The 18,961-nt window shown below is 42.7% G+C and overlaps 1 protein-coding gene across 1 annotated transcript; it reads right to left on the bottom strand.

Annotated features, from left to right (window-relative positions):
- Positions 1-890: 890 nt before the first annotated feature.
- Positions 891-17,576, bottom strand: CCNB2 (cyclin B2). The gene is made up of 9 exons (XM_074366211.1): positions 17,384-17,576; positions 15,321-15,449; positions 15,102-15,215; positions 8,628-8,798; positions 8,367-8,525; positions 6,601-6,837; positions 6,159-6,299; positions 2,296-2,406; positions 891-1,170 (listed from the first exon to the last, which is right to left on the bottom strand). Exons 1-9 carry the CDS (start codon positions 17,405-17,407, stop codon positions 1,060-1,062), a joined length of 1,197 nt encoding a protein of 398 aa, XP_074222312.1. The 5' UTR covers positions 17,408-17,576; the 3' UTR covers positions 891-1,059.
- Positions 17,577-18,961: the final 1,385 nt, after the last annotated feature.

Genomic DNA, 18,961 nt, shown 5'->3' with positions numbered 1-18,961 from the left:
CATGAGTTTGCAATGTTTCCCAAATGCATGTAACTCCTTTCTTTCAGAAAACCAATTAACATCTTGTTGAACTAGTAGTTTGGAAAGTTGTTGCTATAAGAGACTCATTTATTTCATGGTTTTTGGGTTTTTCTTCCCCCAGGTCACCCTTCCTTTTGTATCCTTATGGACTCATGTATTTTTTAGTGCATGAGAATGCACTCCCCCTTAGAAAACAATGTTAAATGTAATCAAATGCCCCCCTCTACCACCCCCACACAAAATCTAACCCATAATGTAGTTAGAACAATGGGAAAACGCATTCCAAGTTTCACCTTTAATAGGATGTCACAGGCCCCCTTCCTTTTTCCAGCTGTGGCCTCTTAGGACTGCTCTTCCTGGTCTCAGCCGTGCCTTCAGTGAAGCACATTATGAGGGTTACCGGTGGCCATCGCCCTAGTGGGCCAGGTGTTCCTGTATAGGAATTAGAGAATAGTTAAGTAAGTTCTAGAAAAGGAATTATCATGGTTATCCTCCCATTTTTTTTTTTTTTTTTTTTTTGCAAGGGGAGGTAATTAGATTTATTTATTTATTTAGTTTTTTGATGGAGGTACTGGGGATTGAACCCAGGACCTCATGCATGCTAAGCATGCACTCTACCACTTGAGCTGTAACCTCCCCCCCCCATTTTAAATTTTATACAATGAACCAATCTTTATATTCACCAAGTTTACGAATGAGGGAACATTCACTAAAGCCAAGTTCTAGTTTTTTTGTTTGAGAAAACTGTAGGAAGGTCAAAGCCATAAGGGCAGTAATTCACATGCTATTCATAATACCTCAAAAAGTTAGTCAAAGCAAGTTCCTCGTGATGTCTTCAGCACAGAACGCACAAATAAATACACACAGGATACCTTAAGAAAAATTAATAGCTTTATTTTTCCTCAATATACATTTAGAAAATCGGTCTGAGAAAAGGTTTCAGGAAATAGACCAGAGGACTATATACAAAGTCAGGAGTTCCAAATCCGTAAGACAAAGTGCACGGCCGAAGCACTGCTCCCCGAGGGCCAGGGCAGCCTAGGACCGTCCCATCAGAGGTGAGGCGAGCTCTTTGATGGCTTTTGCGTTCAGCTGAGGAATCGTGCTGATCTTCAGGAGCTTGCTGCTTGCATACTTATTCTTGACGGCCTGCAGAAGTCATCTGTGATTAAGCACACATCAGGAACCTCCCCGGCCCCAACTTATACCTTATTCCTAGTCTAATTTACAAGTATCAAAGGGCCACACCCACAGACCCACAAAGGCTAGGACGATGTCAAGTCACTGGAGCCAGCAAGTGCTCCAGGGCATGTGTCGGGCCTGACAATTTCCTTCCATGCGCAGTCATGCAAAAAGACCAGCTGGTAGCACAAGTGATGGGGGAACCAATGATTTCAAGGTCCAAAGAGCAGGCTGTCTCTCACAAGCCACCAGAGGGGTGGGAGGTGGAGCTGTGTTTATCACACCTAAGTGCCATCAGCACTGGCAGCAGTAACTGGCAATAAAAGCGAGTGGCAACTAGTGCTCAGCAGATCCCAGATGAAACCCTCAGGACTGAACACACATGATGCTTCCACAGTGTGTTAAATCATCCTCCAACGACAAGTCAGGAAGCAGATCAGGCCGTGAGGACACTTGGTACAGATGCCTCACTCTGTCACCAGACCTTCGGGGAGCTCTGATACTCAGCATCACACGAACACAGGACAGCACCCCATCTCCTGTGGCTCCTCCTCTCAGGTGGGCCACACAGAGACAGACCCCAGGCTCCCAGGACGCTGCTTCCTGAATGGGCTGCTTGCCCCTCCTCCTCCACCATGCTTGCTGTCCAGGTGCCTCTCAGTCATTGTCCTAACAGATGCTGGACAAAGGCCCTGAGTGATGTCACCTGAATACCCAAGCCTTCCACGGAGCCACCCAAGTTGGATGCTTGCTGTTCCAGACCACATGCCGGCCAGCCTTCCCTGCTTGCTGGGTGCCCTGCCCAGGGCACTGGGTCAAGGGGGGCTGGTACACTGAAGCTGCCTGGCTGACTACACTGGGCCCGGACACAGCAAGCCTGATCTACCTTGTTTTAAAGAAAGTCTGCTGTCAGGGTTTATCAGCGTGCTCCTTCCCCTGCTGTGCTAGGAAAATATAAAGAGTTTGTGCTAAAACAGACTCTCACATATGCCAAAATATTTACATGGAAATGCAAACACACATACATATACATCCTCTCATACCCCAAACTCATACTCGAGTGCCTTCCACAGCTTACGGAAGAGTACTTACGATGAATTTTGTTAAGTTCTCGTTTACTTTCACGACATTCTTGGCCATGTGCTGCATGACTTCTAACACTTCATTCTCCGTGTATCCAGTGTAATACTGCTGCTTTAAGTTCTGGAAGAGAATGCAAAGAAAGGGGCAGGATAAAGCCGCTACTTCTTTACAAGAGCACAGGTTTACACATGCTGGTCTTACTTATGGAAAAGCTATAAAAAAATATTCTTACCTTCCGGAAATTCAGTCACAGCCCCAGCCACTACCATGGTACCAGCAAAGCAGCCAGTGAACACAGGATGACTCTGGCTCTGAGCAAGACTAAATTAAGACATTGTGCGGCTCTGAGCTAAGTCAAGTGGAGAAGGTCCCAAATTATGATGTTTTAAAGAAAGTTGCACAGGTAAGTAGGGTCCTTCAAGTCCCAAAGCTGTCATGCTTACCTCTGTCACCACACTGAAAGGGAAGGGAAAGTGGGACAGAGTAAAATCAAACCCAACAAAGGAATGCCCGCTTCACAGTAAGGGAGAGACCTAAGACTAGCACATCCATGGTCCTCTAATCAAAGCCCTGCCCGGCAGTGGCTGGCGGGGCACTCGAGAGCCCAGATACATATATTGTCAATCAGGGAAAGAAGTTCAGAATTAAGAAACGGCACCGTAGGCAGGAGTCTAAACTCCCAAACCCAGAAGATCTAACACTGCTCGAGACTCTCTTGTTGGGCCCCACGTGGTTAAGCCCTGGAGAACATAGAGCACCCAGAGAAGGCTCCATGCCCAGCCTGGTGACTCAGCCTCCCAGAGGACAAAATCCAAGCAAATGGACAACTACTGATTGATAATGAGACAAAATCTGCATGAAGATAAGTAACCTGACCTTATTTCAGTTTTGTGATAAAATTCTAAAAGCTTAATTACACCCCTTTCATATACACAATGTAATTGGGAAAGTAAATCACAATTTAATCTTAATCCTAAAATAGTTTAAAGGAAAAAAGAACTAAGCAGGAGTGAATTCTGATGTAATGCACAACAATCCGAATTTTGAAATCAATTCCCCAGAAAACAGGGAGACCTGCAGTTAATAGGTTTAAACCAAGGATGCATGTCTAAAGGTAATCTGGCTACAATGAGCCAGTGGTACCAAGACCAGGTACCATACACATACTAGTGGCCTTTTTGCCTTAAGTTTATTTCAAAAAATTTCAAATTTACAGAAAAACTGAAAGAATAATATAATAAACATCTGTATATTTTCTGTGCAGATTCATCAGTTATTAACATTTTGCCTCTTTCTCTTTCCTCCTCTTTCTCTCTCTCTGATGGTGTCCACAATTCACTTTCAAATGGTTCAGCAAAAGTTGTGTGTGACTTCTGAAGCCATCAAATGGCTGTATGATCTGGAAGGGCGCTGCAGACGCATGACACATCACTTGTAAATGTTTCAGAAGCATCCCCTCAGAAGTATTTTTCTTCCTAGCCACAATAACTTTGTCACATAAGAAACATTATCAGCAGTTCCACAGTCTCATCAAATATATAGTCGATATTCAAATTTCTCCAACTGCTGCAAAGATATCTTTTCTAGTTTTTTCTTCTTATATCTAGGGTCCATTCAAGGAAGGTACACAAAGTACATTCGGCAGTTGCTGTCTTTAGTCTTTTTAAATTTAAAACACCTTCCATTTTCTTGGCTTTAAATGACATTAACTGTTTTGAAGGATCCAGGCCAGTTACTCTGAGCACATCTCACACTCTGGATTTGTGTATTTCCTGATGGTTGGATCCGTGTCCAAAATTTTGGACGTGAACTCTATACAGGCGACAATGCACACTTCCTACTGCCCTAGAAGGCAGGGCAAGTCAGGAAGGCCCACCCCTGGTGATACCAAGCTCCATCACTGGGATAAATGGTAGTAACTGCCAGACCTCTCCACCACAAAGGTACAGTTTGCCTTCAGAATTACTATGTAACTGTGGGGTGATATTTTGAGACAATGTGAATCCTATGGCCCCAAATTATTTCACCTAATGCTATAAGCATCATTCGATGATCCTTGCTTGAATCAATTATTACCCTGGGGGTTTTAAAATCGTGAAATTCTATCTCTGCCATTGTTTCTACTCTGATTAGCTGGCATTCAACTGTTACTTATTTTTAAAGTCCCTCTCACCCTTCCTTTTGTATCCTTATGGACTCATGCATTTTTTAATGCATTGTAATCTGTTACTGTCACTGTTTCTTTGAATGCTCAAATTTAGTCAGTAAGAGCCCTTTCAAGCCAGTTCCTATGTCTCTTTGATGTGACCCACTGACCTTTGAAAATTTACTTGCTATCTGTTACAAACTGATCAATTCAGGTTTACCTTTTACTTCCCGACACAGCCCTGCAATCAGCTATGTTTGGAAGGAGCCCTAGTTCCTAGTGGGTCTCGGCATTTAGTACCCAAGATGTGGGCACTGGGCATGTTCTTTTCTACTGGGTTGTCATTGTCTCCTGGTCTTTTGTTATGAATTTACTGATATTTCTAAGACAAATCTATCTAATATTATAAGATCTTCCTTGTTTTCATTTGTTAACAATATTTTATATTCTTATACTGAAAATTTTAGTCCTTAATAACATGAATGTTTATTTGCTTTATCCTAAAACATATAAGCAGCTTCAGAATTTTAATGACAGGTTACTATTAACCTCCTGTTAACATCACATCCCACTGAGGAAGCGGTCAGAATGCTGTGTTTGAGAGTTATTTGAATTAATTCTTCCCTGTGTTCTGTTACCGATTTGAATATACAGTGACATTGTTTCTGCTTAATTCTAGTTTAGTGTTTGCATGAAACATTCATATTGTTCAAAAGTCCAGAAAGTTACATTATATTGTGTACAAGTTAATGCAAAACTACAACCAGAAGTCCTGTTTCCCATCCTCAACCTTTTACCCTATGTGCCCACAGGGATCCAGTTTCATTAGTGTCTGGCCTATTCTTCCCATATTTTTGTTAAGAGTAAGCAAATACATAAGCACATACACGTAGACACGCTCTCTTATTTGCCTTCTTTCTTACCTAAAATGTCAACTGTACACACTTGTTTGGAGGACGAGCTCCACCATGATGCCCAGGCACTCCTGCACAAATCCGCACAGGCCATGCCAGCAGAGGCTTAAACCACATCTATGAATCTGTCTTGGGAAAATGCTTTTCGATCCTCCTAGAAGATGAGGGGACAGCAGGCATGGGAGCAGCTGCCCCCTAGCCACCTCCCACTCACTTCCCTGTCTCTTCTGGGAGGGAGGCTGTCATGAGACCATTCCCTATCACCTCCTGGGCTCTGATGAGGTTTTTGGTCTGCTGCTCTCGGGGTGCATCTACAGACTAAGAAGGTGCTCAGTGGCAGTCTAGAATGGGCGCGCCACAGAGGGTGCGACTCTGACTCGCGTTGCAGCCATCAGCCCTTTTTGTCTCCGTGGTGTCCTTTTTGGTATGTGAAACAAGAACCCAGGGAGCTGGCATCTTTGGCTCCTTGTAAGAACCTAAAAGTGGCCCATTTCATCTTTACTGGGTAAATCAGTCAGGCTTTGGCCTTGCTTTATCTTGAGTGCTTAACAACTTGGTTGTTTGACTTCACAAAATAATCCAGAAATCTTAGCATATCAGTTCTTAGTGGCCTTCCTCATTCTTTACGACTCTATGTTTGTGTGCCACAGTGCAGTCACCTGGTCTCCACCTGAGTCATTCCAAGCAGTTCTTTTAAGCCTGTGGACTTAAAACAAACGCTACAAGGATGGTGTTGTAAAATTACTAAGGCCTTTTATATCAAGAGGGCCTAAAATATAGCTAACTAATTTCTTCTTAAATTCAATACTCACCCATTTTCCTTGGCCTAGAACCTTCTGGGACAGGCAGGAAGCAGCTGCTGCCACCTTAGAAGGGTGATAATGCACCATGTCATAGTCAATGAGAGTCAGTTCCATCAGATATTTGGCTAACGTGTGCTGTTCAACGTCGACCTACGAAAGAACACCCAGGGACGGTAAGAAGCACAGCTGTTAGTATCTCTTGCAAAATTCTGGGTGAAGGCCTTGGAACTCCAACCCGCTGAACTCACTCCTCCTTCCCGGGCACTGCTCTAGGCCGCAGTATGTTACAGACACAGAATGTGAGGTTTTGTCTCGTAAGAACTAGTGAGATAACCATTAGGACTTATTTAAAAGGTGCTCCCTTTAAATTCATAAGCTTTCCTTTCATTGGACCAACGTTTGCGGGATAAGAGAACAAAATAAAGTCTCCTACGGAACTGGTGGCACTCACCTCCCCGGCTTTTGATGCTCGCCTTAAGAAGTGTAGTGGCAAAGGTCGACCCAACTCGAATTTCAGTTCTTTCAAAATCAGAGTTTCCATTTCTCGAATTTGGGAACTGGTATAAGCATTGTCTGTGATGTAAACGAAGTCTTCGATATTTGGAGAAAACATCTCCTCATACTTGGAAGCCAAGAGCAGAGCTGTAATCCCAACCAGCTGAAGCTTCTTACGAGAGACTGGCTGAACCTAATTGAAGAAGAATGTGTCAAAAGTCGTATCTAAGGAGAGAATGGGGGCTCTGGGTGGAAGAACAGTAGCGGAAACCAAGTCTTGGAGAAGTGCTCACACTCCTCTTAAAGACACAGGAGACCTGAGTGTTGACCTGAGACCCCCCACCACTCACAGCAGCTGTCATGAAGTGCTCGCCATGTGTCAGGCCCTGTGCCAAGATTCAAACAATCATCTCAACAAATCCTCAGAGAATCTAGGCAGTATGTATTTATTCCCCCACTTACAAACAGGTGGCCTGAGAGGAGAATCAGACACCAGTCCAAGATCACTCAGTTGCTGAACAGGGAAGAATCAGCCTGACAACCAAACTCCTAGTCACTGCTCCACCCCCATCATCCTGGTTTCAGAGTCTGGGGAAGCCCCAACACGGCACTCAGCATGGTCTGAATCAGGATGAGGCAAGCAAAAAAGCAGGAATTCAGTGGACGCCTAGGGATGAGGAAGGGGTGTCTCAAGCGTTTCCTTAACCCTCACCACCAGAAGTGCACACATTATTCAGCCTGAAGAATCATTCAAAGATGCTTCAGAGTCAGGGAAAATCTCAGTCTAGGGTGTGTTTCTCTTCTTCTTTTTTTAAACCGGGAATTTGCTTTTATTGCTTCAACTCTCAATATTGAAAATCTACCAAAAATAAGACAGTGCTTTCCTACTCAGTGAGGACTGTATAATGGAAACCAGTGACTCTAAGCTTACTTAGCATCTTGCAGCATCTCGGGGTCATTATTATCAACACAATTATCCCTGTATTGCTTGGGCAGCATTTGAACTTGGCCTAAACCTATAATCAAAATGTTGACTTTAAATAAATAAATTACCTGCAGGGCTACCATGTGGTAGCTAACACACTGTGGTTACTGCCTGGCATTTCTTCTAACTGGTCAGTGTTTTTGCATTATCAGTTACAAACATTTTGATGATCACTTCTGCCTCTCAGCTTGATTTCTTACCTTCCTCTTTACTTTAGACCTCACACTCTCAGTACACTCCTCACATGTACTTCCACCCTTTTTTTAAAACCTCTGCTTTCTCCCTCTTCTATAGTGATTCAATGCCCCAGCTGGCTGGAAACTGCTTAGTTCTCTAGCCAAACTCCTTATTTTTCAGCTGAAGGGGCTTAACACCAAAGAGTACTGCACTATGGCAAGCGTGCAAGCCAGCCTGGAGAACCAGTCTCCAAACGCACCACAGGCTTCAGGTGGACTTTCAAACCATCTGCTGGTATGTCTCCTCTGATGAATGATTGTGGTAAGACGGCGTTCCCCTGAGCCCTTTTCCGCAGGCTGACCTAGCAGAAATGCCCAGCGCTGGTCAGCATCACCAGAGCATCACACACTTGGACTACTTCCTTTTCTAGCACCTGAAGTTCTGTGGCATCTCATAAACTGGCCTTTTGGTCTTAATCTCAGAGGTACCATGCCTCTGCACTGCATAAATACAACGTTCAGTAAGCCAGTGAGGGCAGGAAGTTCCTGAAGCAGACTTACCTGTAAAAATCGATCCATGATGGCAACGCACATATACAGAGTTTCCTGCAGCAGCCTAAACTTGGAGTGGACTTGCACCAGCCAGTCCACCAGGATGGCACGCATACGTCCGTTTATATCTCTCCCATCTAAGAAGTGTGGATTTATGGACTGCAGAACCTGTTGGTGGAATTAAAAGTTTAAGAGGCTGACCTCATCTCCTTCCCAGCTGTGTGGTCCATTCCACACTGCTGTACCACCAAAGCACAAAGGCCCACTCGCCTCAAGCTGCCTCAGGTACTGGTAGATATCCTTCACGTAGTCGCTGCAGAGCTGAGGGTTCTCCCAATCTTCATTATCGATATCCTCGATTTTGCAGAGCAAGGCGTCAGAGAAGGCCTGGCAGAGGTTCTCCTCCTTCATGGAGATATCCTCAGGGGCGGGAGAAGGGCGCTATATCCACAAATGAAAGCACGAGTGTCACTACTTAGACGCAGCCTTGATTGCAAACACATGCAGGGCCAACCGGTTTAAAAGCATCATATGCATTTTTATAAACGATAAAGCCAAAACAAATTTCACAGTGAGAGGTGAATAATTCAAGACGCAGTGGATGAAGCTCTTGGAGACATACTTCTGTTTAAAAATGCTCTCATTTCAGGGGAGAGGGTACAGCTCATGTGGTAAAGCGCATACTTAGCATGCATAGGTCCTGGGTTCAATCCTCAGTACCTCCTCTAAAAAGTAAAATAAATAAACCTAATCACCTCCCTACACCAAAAAAAAAAAAAAAAAAAAAATTAAAAAAAATTTTTTAAACAAAAAACAACACTCTAATTTCACTCAAAGTGAAAACCTGGGTCCTCACAATGGTGGACGGGCCCTGCACGACCCGGCCCTCCCATCTTCCCCTGCTGACCTGTCTCCTCCTCCTCTCCCCTCAGCTTGCTTCACCCCAGCCTCCTGCCTGGGGCTCCATCACTGCAAGCACTGTCCCTCTTCCCAAAAGGCTACTGTCCCTGTGCCCGCTTGGGTAATTCCCTCAACTGCGTCAAGTCTGGCTTCCGTGTTACCTTCTCAGTGAGGTCTAACCTCACTCCTATTTAAAATTCCCACCTGCCTCCTAGTCTAACCTTACTCTGCTTTTCCCCAGAGATTCTATAAACTTCTAATACACTGTAGAAGTATATTATTCTAATACAATATGTGTATTACTTACCCTCTACCTCTGCAAGAATGTAAAATCTATAAGCTTACATTAATTTAAACTGATTTCAGTCCACTAAGGCATCTCAAATTCCTGTGTCATCCCTGACACATAGTAGGTGCTCAATAAATATTTACTGAGTGAAAGAAACTTAGATGCCTAGGTACAGATTCCTAGAGCTGACAGTTCACTTTAGTAGCAGTCTCTTCTGCAAGTGGAACGTTGTCTTCTCGTCAACTAATTTATTCTCAAATGAAAAACTGTTTGGCAAAGAAAACACAGAAAAGCACATTCCTGCCTATGAATCAAATAAAAGGAGGAAGCAAAGACTAAGTACACACCCAGAATTTTATTTTCTTGTGCTGACTGGGTGGTTATTTATAAAAATCACATGAATTAAAAACGTATGAAGTTAATAAAACAAGTGTTTAGTAATGAAGTATAAATAAACTATCACTTTTAAAAAAAATAAGAGGTACTTCTCAAAGTAAAACCTAACAGGACTGCTAGGCTGTAAAGATATGTATTAAAGTCATGAAATATAGAAAGAAAGAGAAGGGAGTATAATAAACAATTTTGATTTACCTTAAAGCTCAATGATTATAGTTTCTAGTCTTAGAGAAGGATGAAACAGTAACAAAAAACAACAGAACATACACAGCAATTCAAAACATGCCCTTCCCTCTTAAATCAAAGGTCTTAAACCGAGAAAGTGCCAGGTGAGCAAGAAGCATGCACGTATCTCTCACTTAGTCAAGAACTTAAGAACTTGTAGAAGGGGGCCAGAAGGAATGAGAAGAGCCACTTGGGGTACCAGGGAGAAACCTAGTAAGGTTACCAGACAGGGTAAGACCTCAAAGGAAATGAGTAGGCGAAAGTATGCAAGTCAAAGTCCCAGGGGAAGCCAAGAAACAAAGCAAGTCTGGGAACAGCACGCTGACTTGGGACAGTGGGAGTAGCACAGGAGGTGTGAGAAAAGGGCTGGAAAGGCGAGCAAGAACCTGGCTAAGGAGTTTAGATTTTATCCGAAGTTAAGTGACCCGCTGGGGAACAGAGCAAGAATGACTAAAATCAGATGTGCTTTTTAGTAAAGCACAGGTAAGCTTCACTTTAAGGTTACCTATTTCGAGGATAAGCATCACCACTCTCCCCAGGAAGGGCAGTCAGTGCCAGGAAGCCTGGTTTAAGAAGGCAGAGGTTATCATTATGTGCTTCATGGACTGACTTAGCCCCCTGAAATGTTTACCTGTGTCTATTCAGCACTACACCTGAGTTTAGCCATATCCAAAAGCCAATAGGATAAGACAAGGATGATGGCTCTGGGCCTTGGTTTAGAATTTCTCAGCAGTATTCCTTTTGGACTCTAACATAATCTAATTATTCTAAGATCCCACTTGCTTGTGCAGACTGTAGCCTAAGCCCTGTGAGCTGGCTGTGCAGTCCTGTTCTGTGCCTGCTGCATGCAAAGGTAAAAAAGGCACCAGCTAGTGAACCATCACCAAAATGGTCCAAGAACGAAACCTTCAAATTAGATTAACGAATGAGTTCTGTGGGTTGTCAGAGGCAACTGAACAGTCTCATCAGAAACAACGGAGACGTGAGATTGTGCTGCTGTTTGGAAGAGGGTGGGTGGAGAATGAGTAAAGGCTGCTGAAGTTCCAGCTCAGACATTCACCAAGTCAGGTGTCTTACAAGAATGGACTAATATGAATATGCAAATATATGGGTATTTACACAAGTTTTGGTAAAACAGAGTTCCTTTATTTACGAAATTTGCAATAAACAATGTCAATTCAGTGCAATAAGGGAGGACTAAGAAAAATTGTCGATTCCAATCTGACACTTCACGATTTGCAGCAGTGTGTACACATGCATTCACAGGTGTGCTCAGTGGTAAAGGCAAAATTAGTTACCATGATTAGCTTTAGGGAATGCCACCAGGTGGGATTTCGGCAGGAGGAGCAGTAACAGTGAACCAACCTTTTATTCTATGCACTCTTCGTATTTCATATTGTTTTGCTTTTTTATGACTATGTTTCTTGTGTAATTAAAAATAAAAGGCACTTTAAAAAAAATGTGAACAGTTGTGCTTATTTCCTTCTATATATAGCTTTTGTATTAGGGAAAGTTAGGCCAGAAGAGATTCTTATACTTGAATAATGACTATTACTAAATGTCGTGTTTAAATCAAATCCCTAAATCTAAAACCTCATCAGAACTTCCAGCTGCCACTCCCCAGAATGTCTCCTAAGCGTGCATCTGCCTCTCCTACATGCTTTTACTCTGACATCCTGACTTAAATTGAGGGCTACCTGGGGATAGTCACTGGTTCATTCACCTTGCTTCCCTGTGCCCATCAGTAGAAGAAGCGCATAAAAAAAAAACACTTCTCCTTCCTTTCAAACTACTCAGTGTTTGCCAAAGCCTCATGAGTCAGCAAAAAAGTTTTCTCCAAAAACCGTAGGATAATCAGCTTCTGCAAACACCTGTGAATGGCCGGCATCCTTTCAGGGTCTCAGCCAGGGCCCTTTGCATTCCAGGTGCTTCCTCTGCTGCAGAGAAGGAAACCTGCCTTCCAGCTTTACAGAAAGGATGGTAACTATTCCGTTAGCAGTCTGCGAACGTGTTTGCTTCCTGGGGTTTTCCAGGGCTCAGTGCTGCTAGAAATTCAGCGCCCATCTGGCATTTCCATACCTCTGGGGATTGGTTGTAAAGAAATAGCAATTACTCTGCAGACAGAGCAGATACAAAGTAAAAGCCAGAGGGCTGACCAGAGACAAGCCTGCATAGGGGCTCATCTGCCAGAGGGCGGGCTTCCCCAGAATTGTGGACTTATTGGTGTCTTCTGCACTGTTTCTCAGAGAAAAGTGTATTTGATTGGAAACAGGTATGGTTCATTAATCCCTGATGTCTTCTAAAACAGGAAGCATGTTTCAACCACAAAAGTGATTTTTATATGAAATGAGCTGTAGGTCCATAATTTTTGAAATATACTGTCAGGAAGTGAGAGAAAAAGGAGTCAGTCAAGGCAATGGGGGAACTCAAAAGAGTGGAGTTGTCATGGTTATGGGAGGAAATTTCCCTTTTGTTTTATTCATAACATTTTTTGTTTCTGTTTGTTTGTTTTTCTAATTTGCCTTTTTTCCCCAATTTGAACAGTAATAAGAACCTATAATGAAAAGTTTGAACATTTTAAGGAAAAAAGTGAAAATCAATCTTAAGTCCCACATAATACTCAAAAATAACTACCGTCAATATTTTGCATATAAATGCACACTTTTAAAAGTAAATCTAACAAGTTTATATTGTATAGCACAGGGGACTATATTCAATATCTTGTAGTAACTTGTGAAAAATATGAAATCGAATATATGTATATTCCTACATGAAGTATTGTGCTGTACACCAGAAATTGACACAACATTGTAAACTGATTATACTTCAATAAAAATATATTTTTAAAAAAGTAAATCTAGAGTTGTACTGCATTATATTGTTATAATCTGACTCTTCCATTAATGTCACATCCATTTTGATATCTTTAAATATTCTACTGAAACATGATATTTATGGTTGCATAGTATTTCATTAAATGGATTTAACTGACCTCCTGATATAAAACAGAGAATAAGAGGTATTCATTATAACTGTTTAAAGGTCCTTGACTGTCCCGCTGATCATTATCTTACGCTAAATTTTAAAAACAGCCTTCCTGGGTATGGAGAATAACCATCTGAAATATACTGCCAAGCCACTCTCTTGACATGTGGGAGGAATCACGCTCATCACCCATATAAAATGCTGTATAATGGTCAAGAGATCAAGGTCTGAAAAGCTGCTTTGGGTTTGTTATTTGGGAGGTCACTAGAAACTTCCAAGGCAAGTCCTATCAAAGGAAAGTAGATCTTGAGGATCTGTTCTGAGCTTTAGTTCTGGAATCAAAGCTTTTTTCTCCTGTCTTATAAACAACATGTTTGCAACCATCACCTCTAAGTAGAAAGCATGCAAATCTGTTCCTCTCTTTCAGAAGTTGCTGGCCCATTTCCAACTGCATTCCCCAACAGCTGTCTCCATCACCTCAACAAATCTAAAGCCAAATGAGACACCTTCCATAAAGCGACCTCACTCTGCTGAATTTCCTATATTTTATTAATTTATTCCATAAATAGTTTCTTGAATACTCAAGTGCTTAAGGGTCTCACTCCTCTACACCAAGCAACATATCCAAAGAATTCCTTCTGAACACAGGATGATGTCCCTGAAAGGAGTTCTGGCACATCCTAACACCGTCAGCGGTATTTCTTAGCACCCATATAGATCCTGGTATATGGGTAAGCACTTAGGGGAGATCTGGGCTGGTTCAAGGCACCCATCGGCCTTGCTTGTAATACCTCCTACTTAATGTCCCTTCCCTGGCCACCCTACCCTGCTTTCATCACTTCTCTCCTCCTCAAAACTTTTCAAAGGTTCTTCACTGCCTAATGGGATAAAAATCCAAATTTCAAGGCCTTCAAATCCAACTGCAGCCTTCTTCTCAACTTTTTTTCCTGCTTCCTCAAACCTTCTGAGCCAATTTGGACTTGCTGGGTCTTTGCCCAAAAGGACGTAATTCATAGGCTATGTCCACCTTAGTGCCTTGATTCCTGCTGCTGCTTTGTTCCCTCAAAAGGTGCTCTTTCCTATCAGCTTCTCCCTATCCTTAAAAATCCCACTTACTCCAGGAAGTTTCCCCAGACCACTCCATCCCTCCAGGTTCTCTTCTTCCTTTATATGCAATTTGCATTCAGTCACCCATTGCCTAGGGCATCTAGCATCATTCCTAGGGTTATATGTTTAATTTTCAGGTACAGATACCCCTTGTAGATAAGTCTCCTCAAAACAAGATGTCTCTCTATCAGCCTTAACACAACTGGATGTGTATACTAAGTATGCAACACATTCCTCGAATACATCCAACTTTTTATTTTGAAAAATTTCAAGCATACAATAATACATATTTTGAACTAGAAAGAGTGAGGTAGTTTTTGTTGTATTCTCAGCACCTACAACAGTGCCTGTTTCACTGTAATTATATGAATGCATGTAATCCATAAATGAGAGCATGCATGAACTTGAACATGGTGGAAGGGGAACAGGCCCATGGATCCATCAGCGTTCTAACTCCAGTTGAGCTAATCGGTCAGAGACTGCAATGTATCAACACAGAATTCTGGCATGACTTTGTTCTTACATGAGTGAGGGTCTCAGAATTGTAAGCTTCCACTGCTTCATGTTCAAGTTCATTCTCACAGTGAACCATTTCAATAAAATCTACTCAATTTTCCTCTGAGGTCACTAAATTTATTTGGGTATTGAGGTAATTAACTTTCATAACACTGTACGAAGGTACCATCACTAAGAAGATATCTAAGTTCATTTTCCACACTGCTGTCTCGAAGTCAAGCTCTGGCTATGAATGTTCAAGAGCTGCGATGATGATGAAGGCGGCCCTGCAGTCTACCCAAATCAGGCTACCCCAGTAAGTAGTCTGTAAACCCAGAACTCCCTACCTTTGGAGCCAACACTTCCATCTGCACTGGCTTCACAGAGGCGGTAGGTTTCAGGTGCTTGTTGACATTGGTAGTTTTGGTGGGTGGAACAGGTATTTTGGTGTTTTGAGCTTTCTACAAGGAAAAAGCAACGTGAATAGGGCAGGACGGCCAGTATCACCCCTCAGCTCTCTATACAATCAGCCCGGGGTGGATGCGTACTGTCTTCACAGTTCTTACCTTAGCTAATTGTGTGGTCCTGGTTGTAACTCTATTTCCAATTTCTTCTAAAACTGCCCGCCTGACAGTCACATGACTCTTAGGTTTAGGATTAACTCCTGTGTTAATATTTTCTAAATCAGTGGAAACCTTAAAAAAAAAAAAAAAAAAAGGAAAAAAATTAATAAAGTTGAGACAATTTATAATACTTTGCTAATGTCAAATATCCAAATTCAGAATTGATTTGGGAAAGGTGAATATGCTGAGGTCTATCTGTGAAAGCGAAAAATAGAGGGGACAAGTCTAAAAATGCTATGTGATTTACAGCATTACAGTAAATTAAGCAAATCACTCACCCAACTTACTTAGCGGAAAAAAAACCTCACTAAGAGCTTCACCGATAAGTGATTATGTCTCATATAGTACACATGTCACTTACTAGAGATCCCTGCCTACTAAAGGCAACTATTTAAAAGCCTTCCTAGACAGAGATGAGTAACAAATGTAATTAAGACACAGTACTAAAAAGCTGTAATAGGTCTGGCTGTTTGAAAACGAGCTGCTTAAAACCTAAACTAGCTTTGATTCTTATACCATGCTAGAAATAATAAATGCTCCTGTAGACACGATCTTTAGAGACACAGCAGTTTACAATGAGGCTGCCATAGCATGCACTCTCTCTTCTTCTAAGGATATTTAGAAAGAAAATAGTTTTTATGAGTAAAATAGTTTTATCTCAAATTCAGAGAAAGTTGGAATTATATGAAATAAAAAAAATCGTTATTTGACCTTAATCTGCTTTAGACAGAATGTGCTTAGAAACAAAACCTGTTAGGAAAAGCAATTCACACACAAAAAAGTGTATTTTATTGTAGGTGATAAACATTTCATGGGGAAAAAAAAACACAACAAAACAGCATGTACTATTCCTGAGAACTGGGGGTCCTAATCCTAAAAAAACTTTCCAACAGAGAGTTTTAATGGACTTACCAGGTCAGAAAGAGAGGTAGGGAAAAACTAAAGCCTTTCCTGAATAAAAAGAACTTGACTATGAAAGAACTTTATGGGATAGACAAAAATTACTTAACAGTTTGACTCAGACTCACAAAAGGATAGCAACTAAATACTGAATGTATTCAACTCACTAGGATTCTCAAAAGTCACACTGTTCCATTTTTCCAGCAGTTACTGCCAGTTTTTAAAAAAGTGTTTTAAAGTTTAATGCTTATGGATTGAAGCCTGGTAATCTGACTAAATTAAACCCACCTGGAAGGGAAAATGGGCAGCTTTTAACTAGCCTACAGCCAGGAGAATGGAGTTCAGGTGTGCCATGGCCCTCTATTTTTCAGCAAAGAAAAAAGTAGACCCAGGCTCAATTCAAATCCATAAAAAAATCCAAAATACCATTAACACTTTGTTGTTTGCAGAGATGAAATAAATGAATTTGGACCCTTCTCTCTCAGTCTGCCACAGTGCTCCAAATTAAATGCAAAATCTCTATCACACATTTTTTAAGGGAAAAACCCATACATTAGTGAACTTAGCCTGGAAGACTTCGTGTGCAGGAGTAAATAGGAAACTCATATAGAGCGAAATGTGAAAAAAAAATCTGAAAAACAGCCATAGCACTCTACAGCCTGTGAATTTCTTCCACTCCTTCCCCCCATCCCCACCACGGATCCCTTAGCTGGCAAGGAGTTTGAGAACAGAGCAGCGGAACCCCAAGAAGCTGTATTTAGCTAACTCTCTTAACGACAATGGGCCCTCGGGGATCGCTCGCTGAGTCCTCGGCCCGGCGCTCGGGAGGCTCCCGCGACAAGTGCCGGCCCCGAGGCGCTTTCCAACCCTTCCCCAGCCCCGGGGCAGAGACGGCCAAGCCAGGAGCTGGACGGGAGAGCGGAAGCGAGGCGGGGAGGCCGGCCAGAGGACAGGCCGCAGGCCCTGGGCAGCCGGGAAGAAGGGAAAGCGGCACGGGCTGGGATGAAGAAGCTCCGAGCAGAGGAGAGAGAGAGAGAGAAGCCAGAGGCGGGCGAGGGGCTGCGCGGCCGGGGCCCAGGCCGTGGCTGGGTCGCCGGCCCACTCACCGTCGGGCGTCGGAGCAGCGCCATGAGGAACGGGACAGGCACGAGTGGCAGCCCGGCCCAAGGAGGGACGCGGACTGAAAACCGAGAGCACTAACTACCGCAGCGCGGTTACAACTTCTCTCCCGGACAGCACCGCTGGGGATATTCGCGAAGTCGCCTAGCTCCAGGATTCAAATACCGCGCAGCTCGCGGCCCCATTGGGCGGCCCTACGTACGACGCGCTCTTCCCATTGGCTGATCCGGAGGCATTCCCGCAGGCTGATTGGCTGAATTTTCCAGACCCGTTTGGTCGTCATAACAACCGGTTGTGGGTTTTTTTTCCTGCCTACTATCTTTTTAAAAAATCTCGGCCCCTAAGATAAACAAAAATGAAATGCTTCATTGGGAAAACAGACTTCGGACCCTCTGAATTTTGATAGGGCCTCAATTACGGATGTCTACGTTTGTACTGGGTGGGCAGAAGTTGGTACTAGGGAACATCCTGAAAATTGTCGTTTCTAACCTCTATTCCTCTTCCGGAAATTTCGAGTTGTAGTTTAGGTTGGGTTAGTCGGCCTGGGTCGTGAAACAGGCAGACGCCTCTGCGTGACTTAGGGCTGCACTGTGTTAGGTGGTTGAGACTCAGACGTGCTTTGATGGAACCTTGAGGAGCTACAGAATGCAAAGAATATCCCAACTGACATATCAAGTTGACTTTTCAGTAGCTGCCCCAGTTCTGGGTGAAGCTCTGCCTGTTGGGTGTGCAGGCCGACTGCGATGTGAGAACCAATCCCACTCTCACAGATGAGAGTGAGGCTGTGTCTCATCTCCCTTCAGTGTGTGTTCCTTTTTCAATTCATTCTTATTCCTTCCATTCCCATACCTGTCCTTTAGGAAACTTATGCTCCCTTAGAAAATACCACCATTCCAAGACCTAACTCATTCGCATGAGCAAGTTCAAATAACTCCACACTTTTTAATGCTCACACCACATCCAGATGGATGATCACTTACAGGTATCATTTTCTGAGAAATATTGATGATAAACTAGAAATATCCAGAAAATAGTGACAAGAATAGCTAAGAGGCTTAAGATCCAGTTCATTTTTATTTTTATTTTTTTTTAATTTGGGGGGGGTAATTAGGTTTATTTTTTTGGAGGAAGTACTGGGGATTGACCCAGGAACTCCTGCATGCTAAGCATACCTCTAACACTTTGAGCTACACCCTCCCCACTTAAGATGCAGTTTAAACAAAAGAATTCTAAGGATATTTCACTTAGAGAAGGGCAAAATAAATCAAGATAGCTGTCCTATAGTAACTGAGGAGCTAGCATATAGCAAGAAGCCAGACTTATTTTTACATTGTTCTAAAATATAGAATAGGACCCTGTAGCTGAAATTATAGGAACAGACACCAAAGGAAAAGAATGAGTGATTTTAACTGTTTACAAAAGAAATGTGCTTCTTCCACAAATAGTGACCTCATCATCCCTGGAAGAATATAACCAGAGGCATGATAATTGAATTTTCCAGGTTTCTTCAGAAATACAGATAGATAGATAGGTCGGGAATTGGCTTATAAAATTATGGAAGCTGA

This window comes from Camelus bactrianus, chromosome 6 (assembly GCF_048773025.1).
Source record: "Camelus bactrianus isolate YW-2024 breed Bactrian camel chromosome 6, ASM4877302v1, whole genome shotgun sequence".
Classification (NCBI taxonomy): Eukaryota; Metazoa; Chordata; class Mammalia; order Artiodactyla; family Camelidae; genus Camelus; species Camelus bactrianus.
This window is presented reverse-complemented; position numbering and strand designations above follow the sequence as displayed.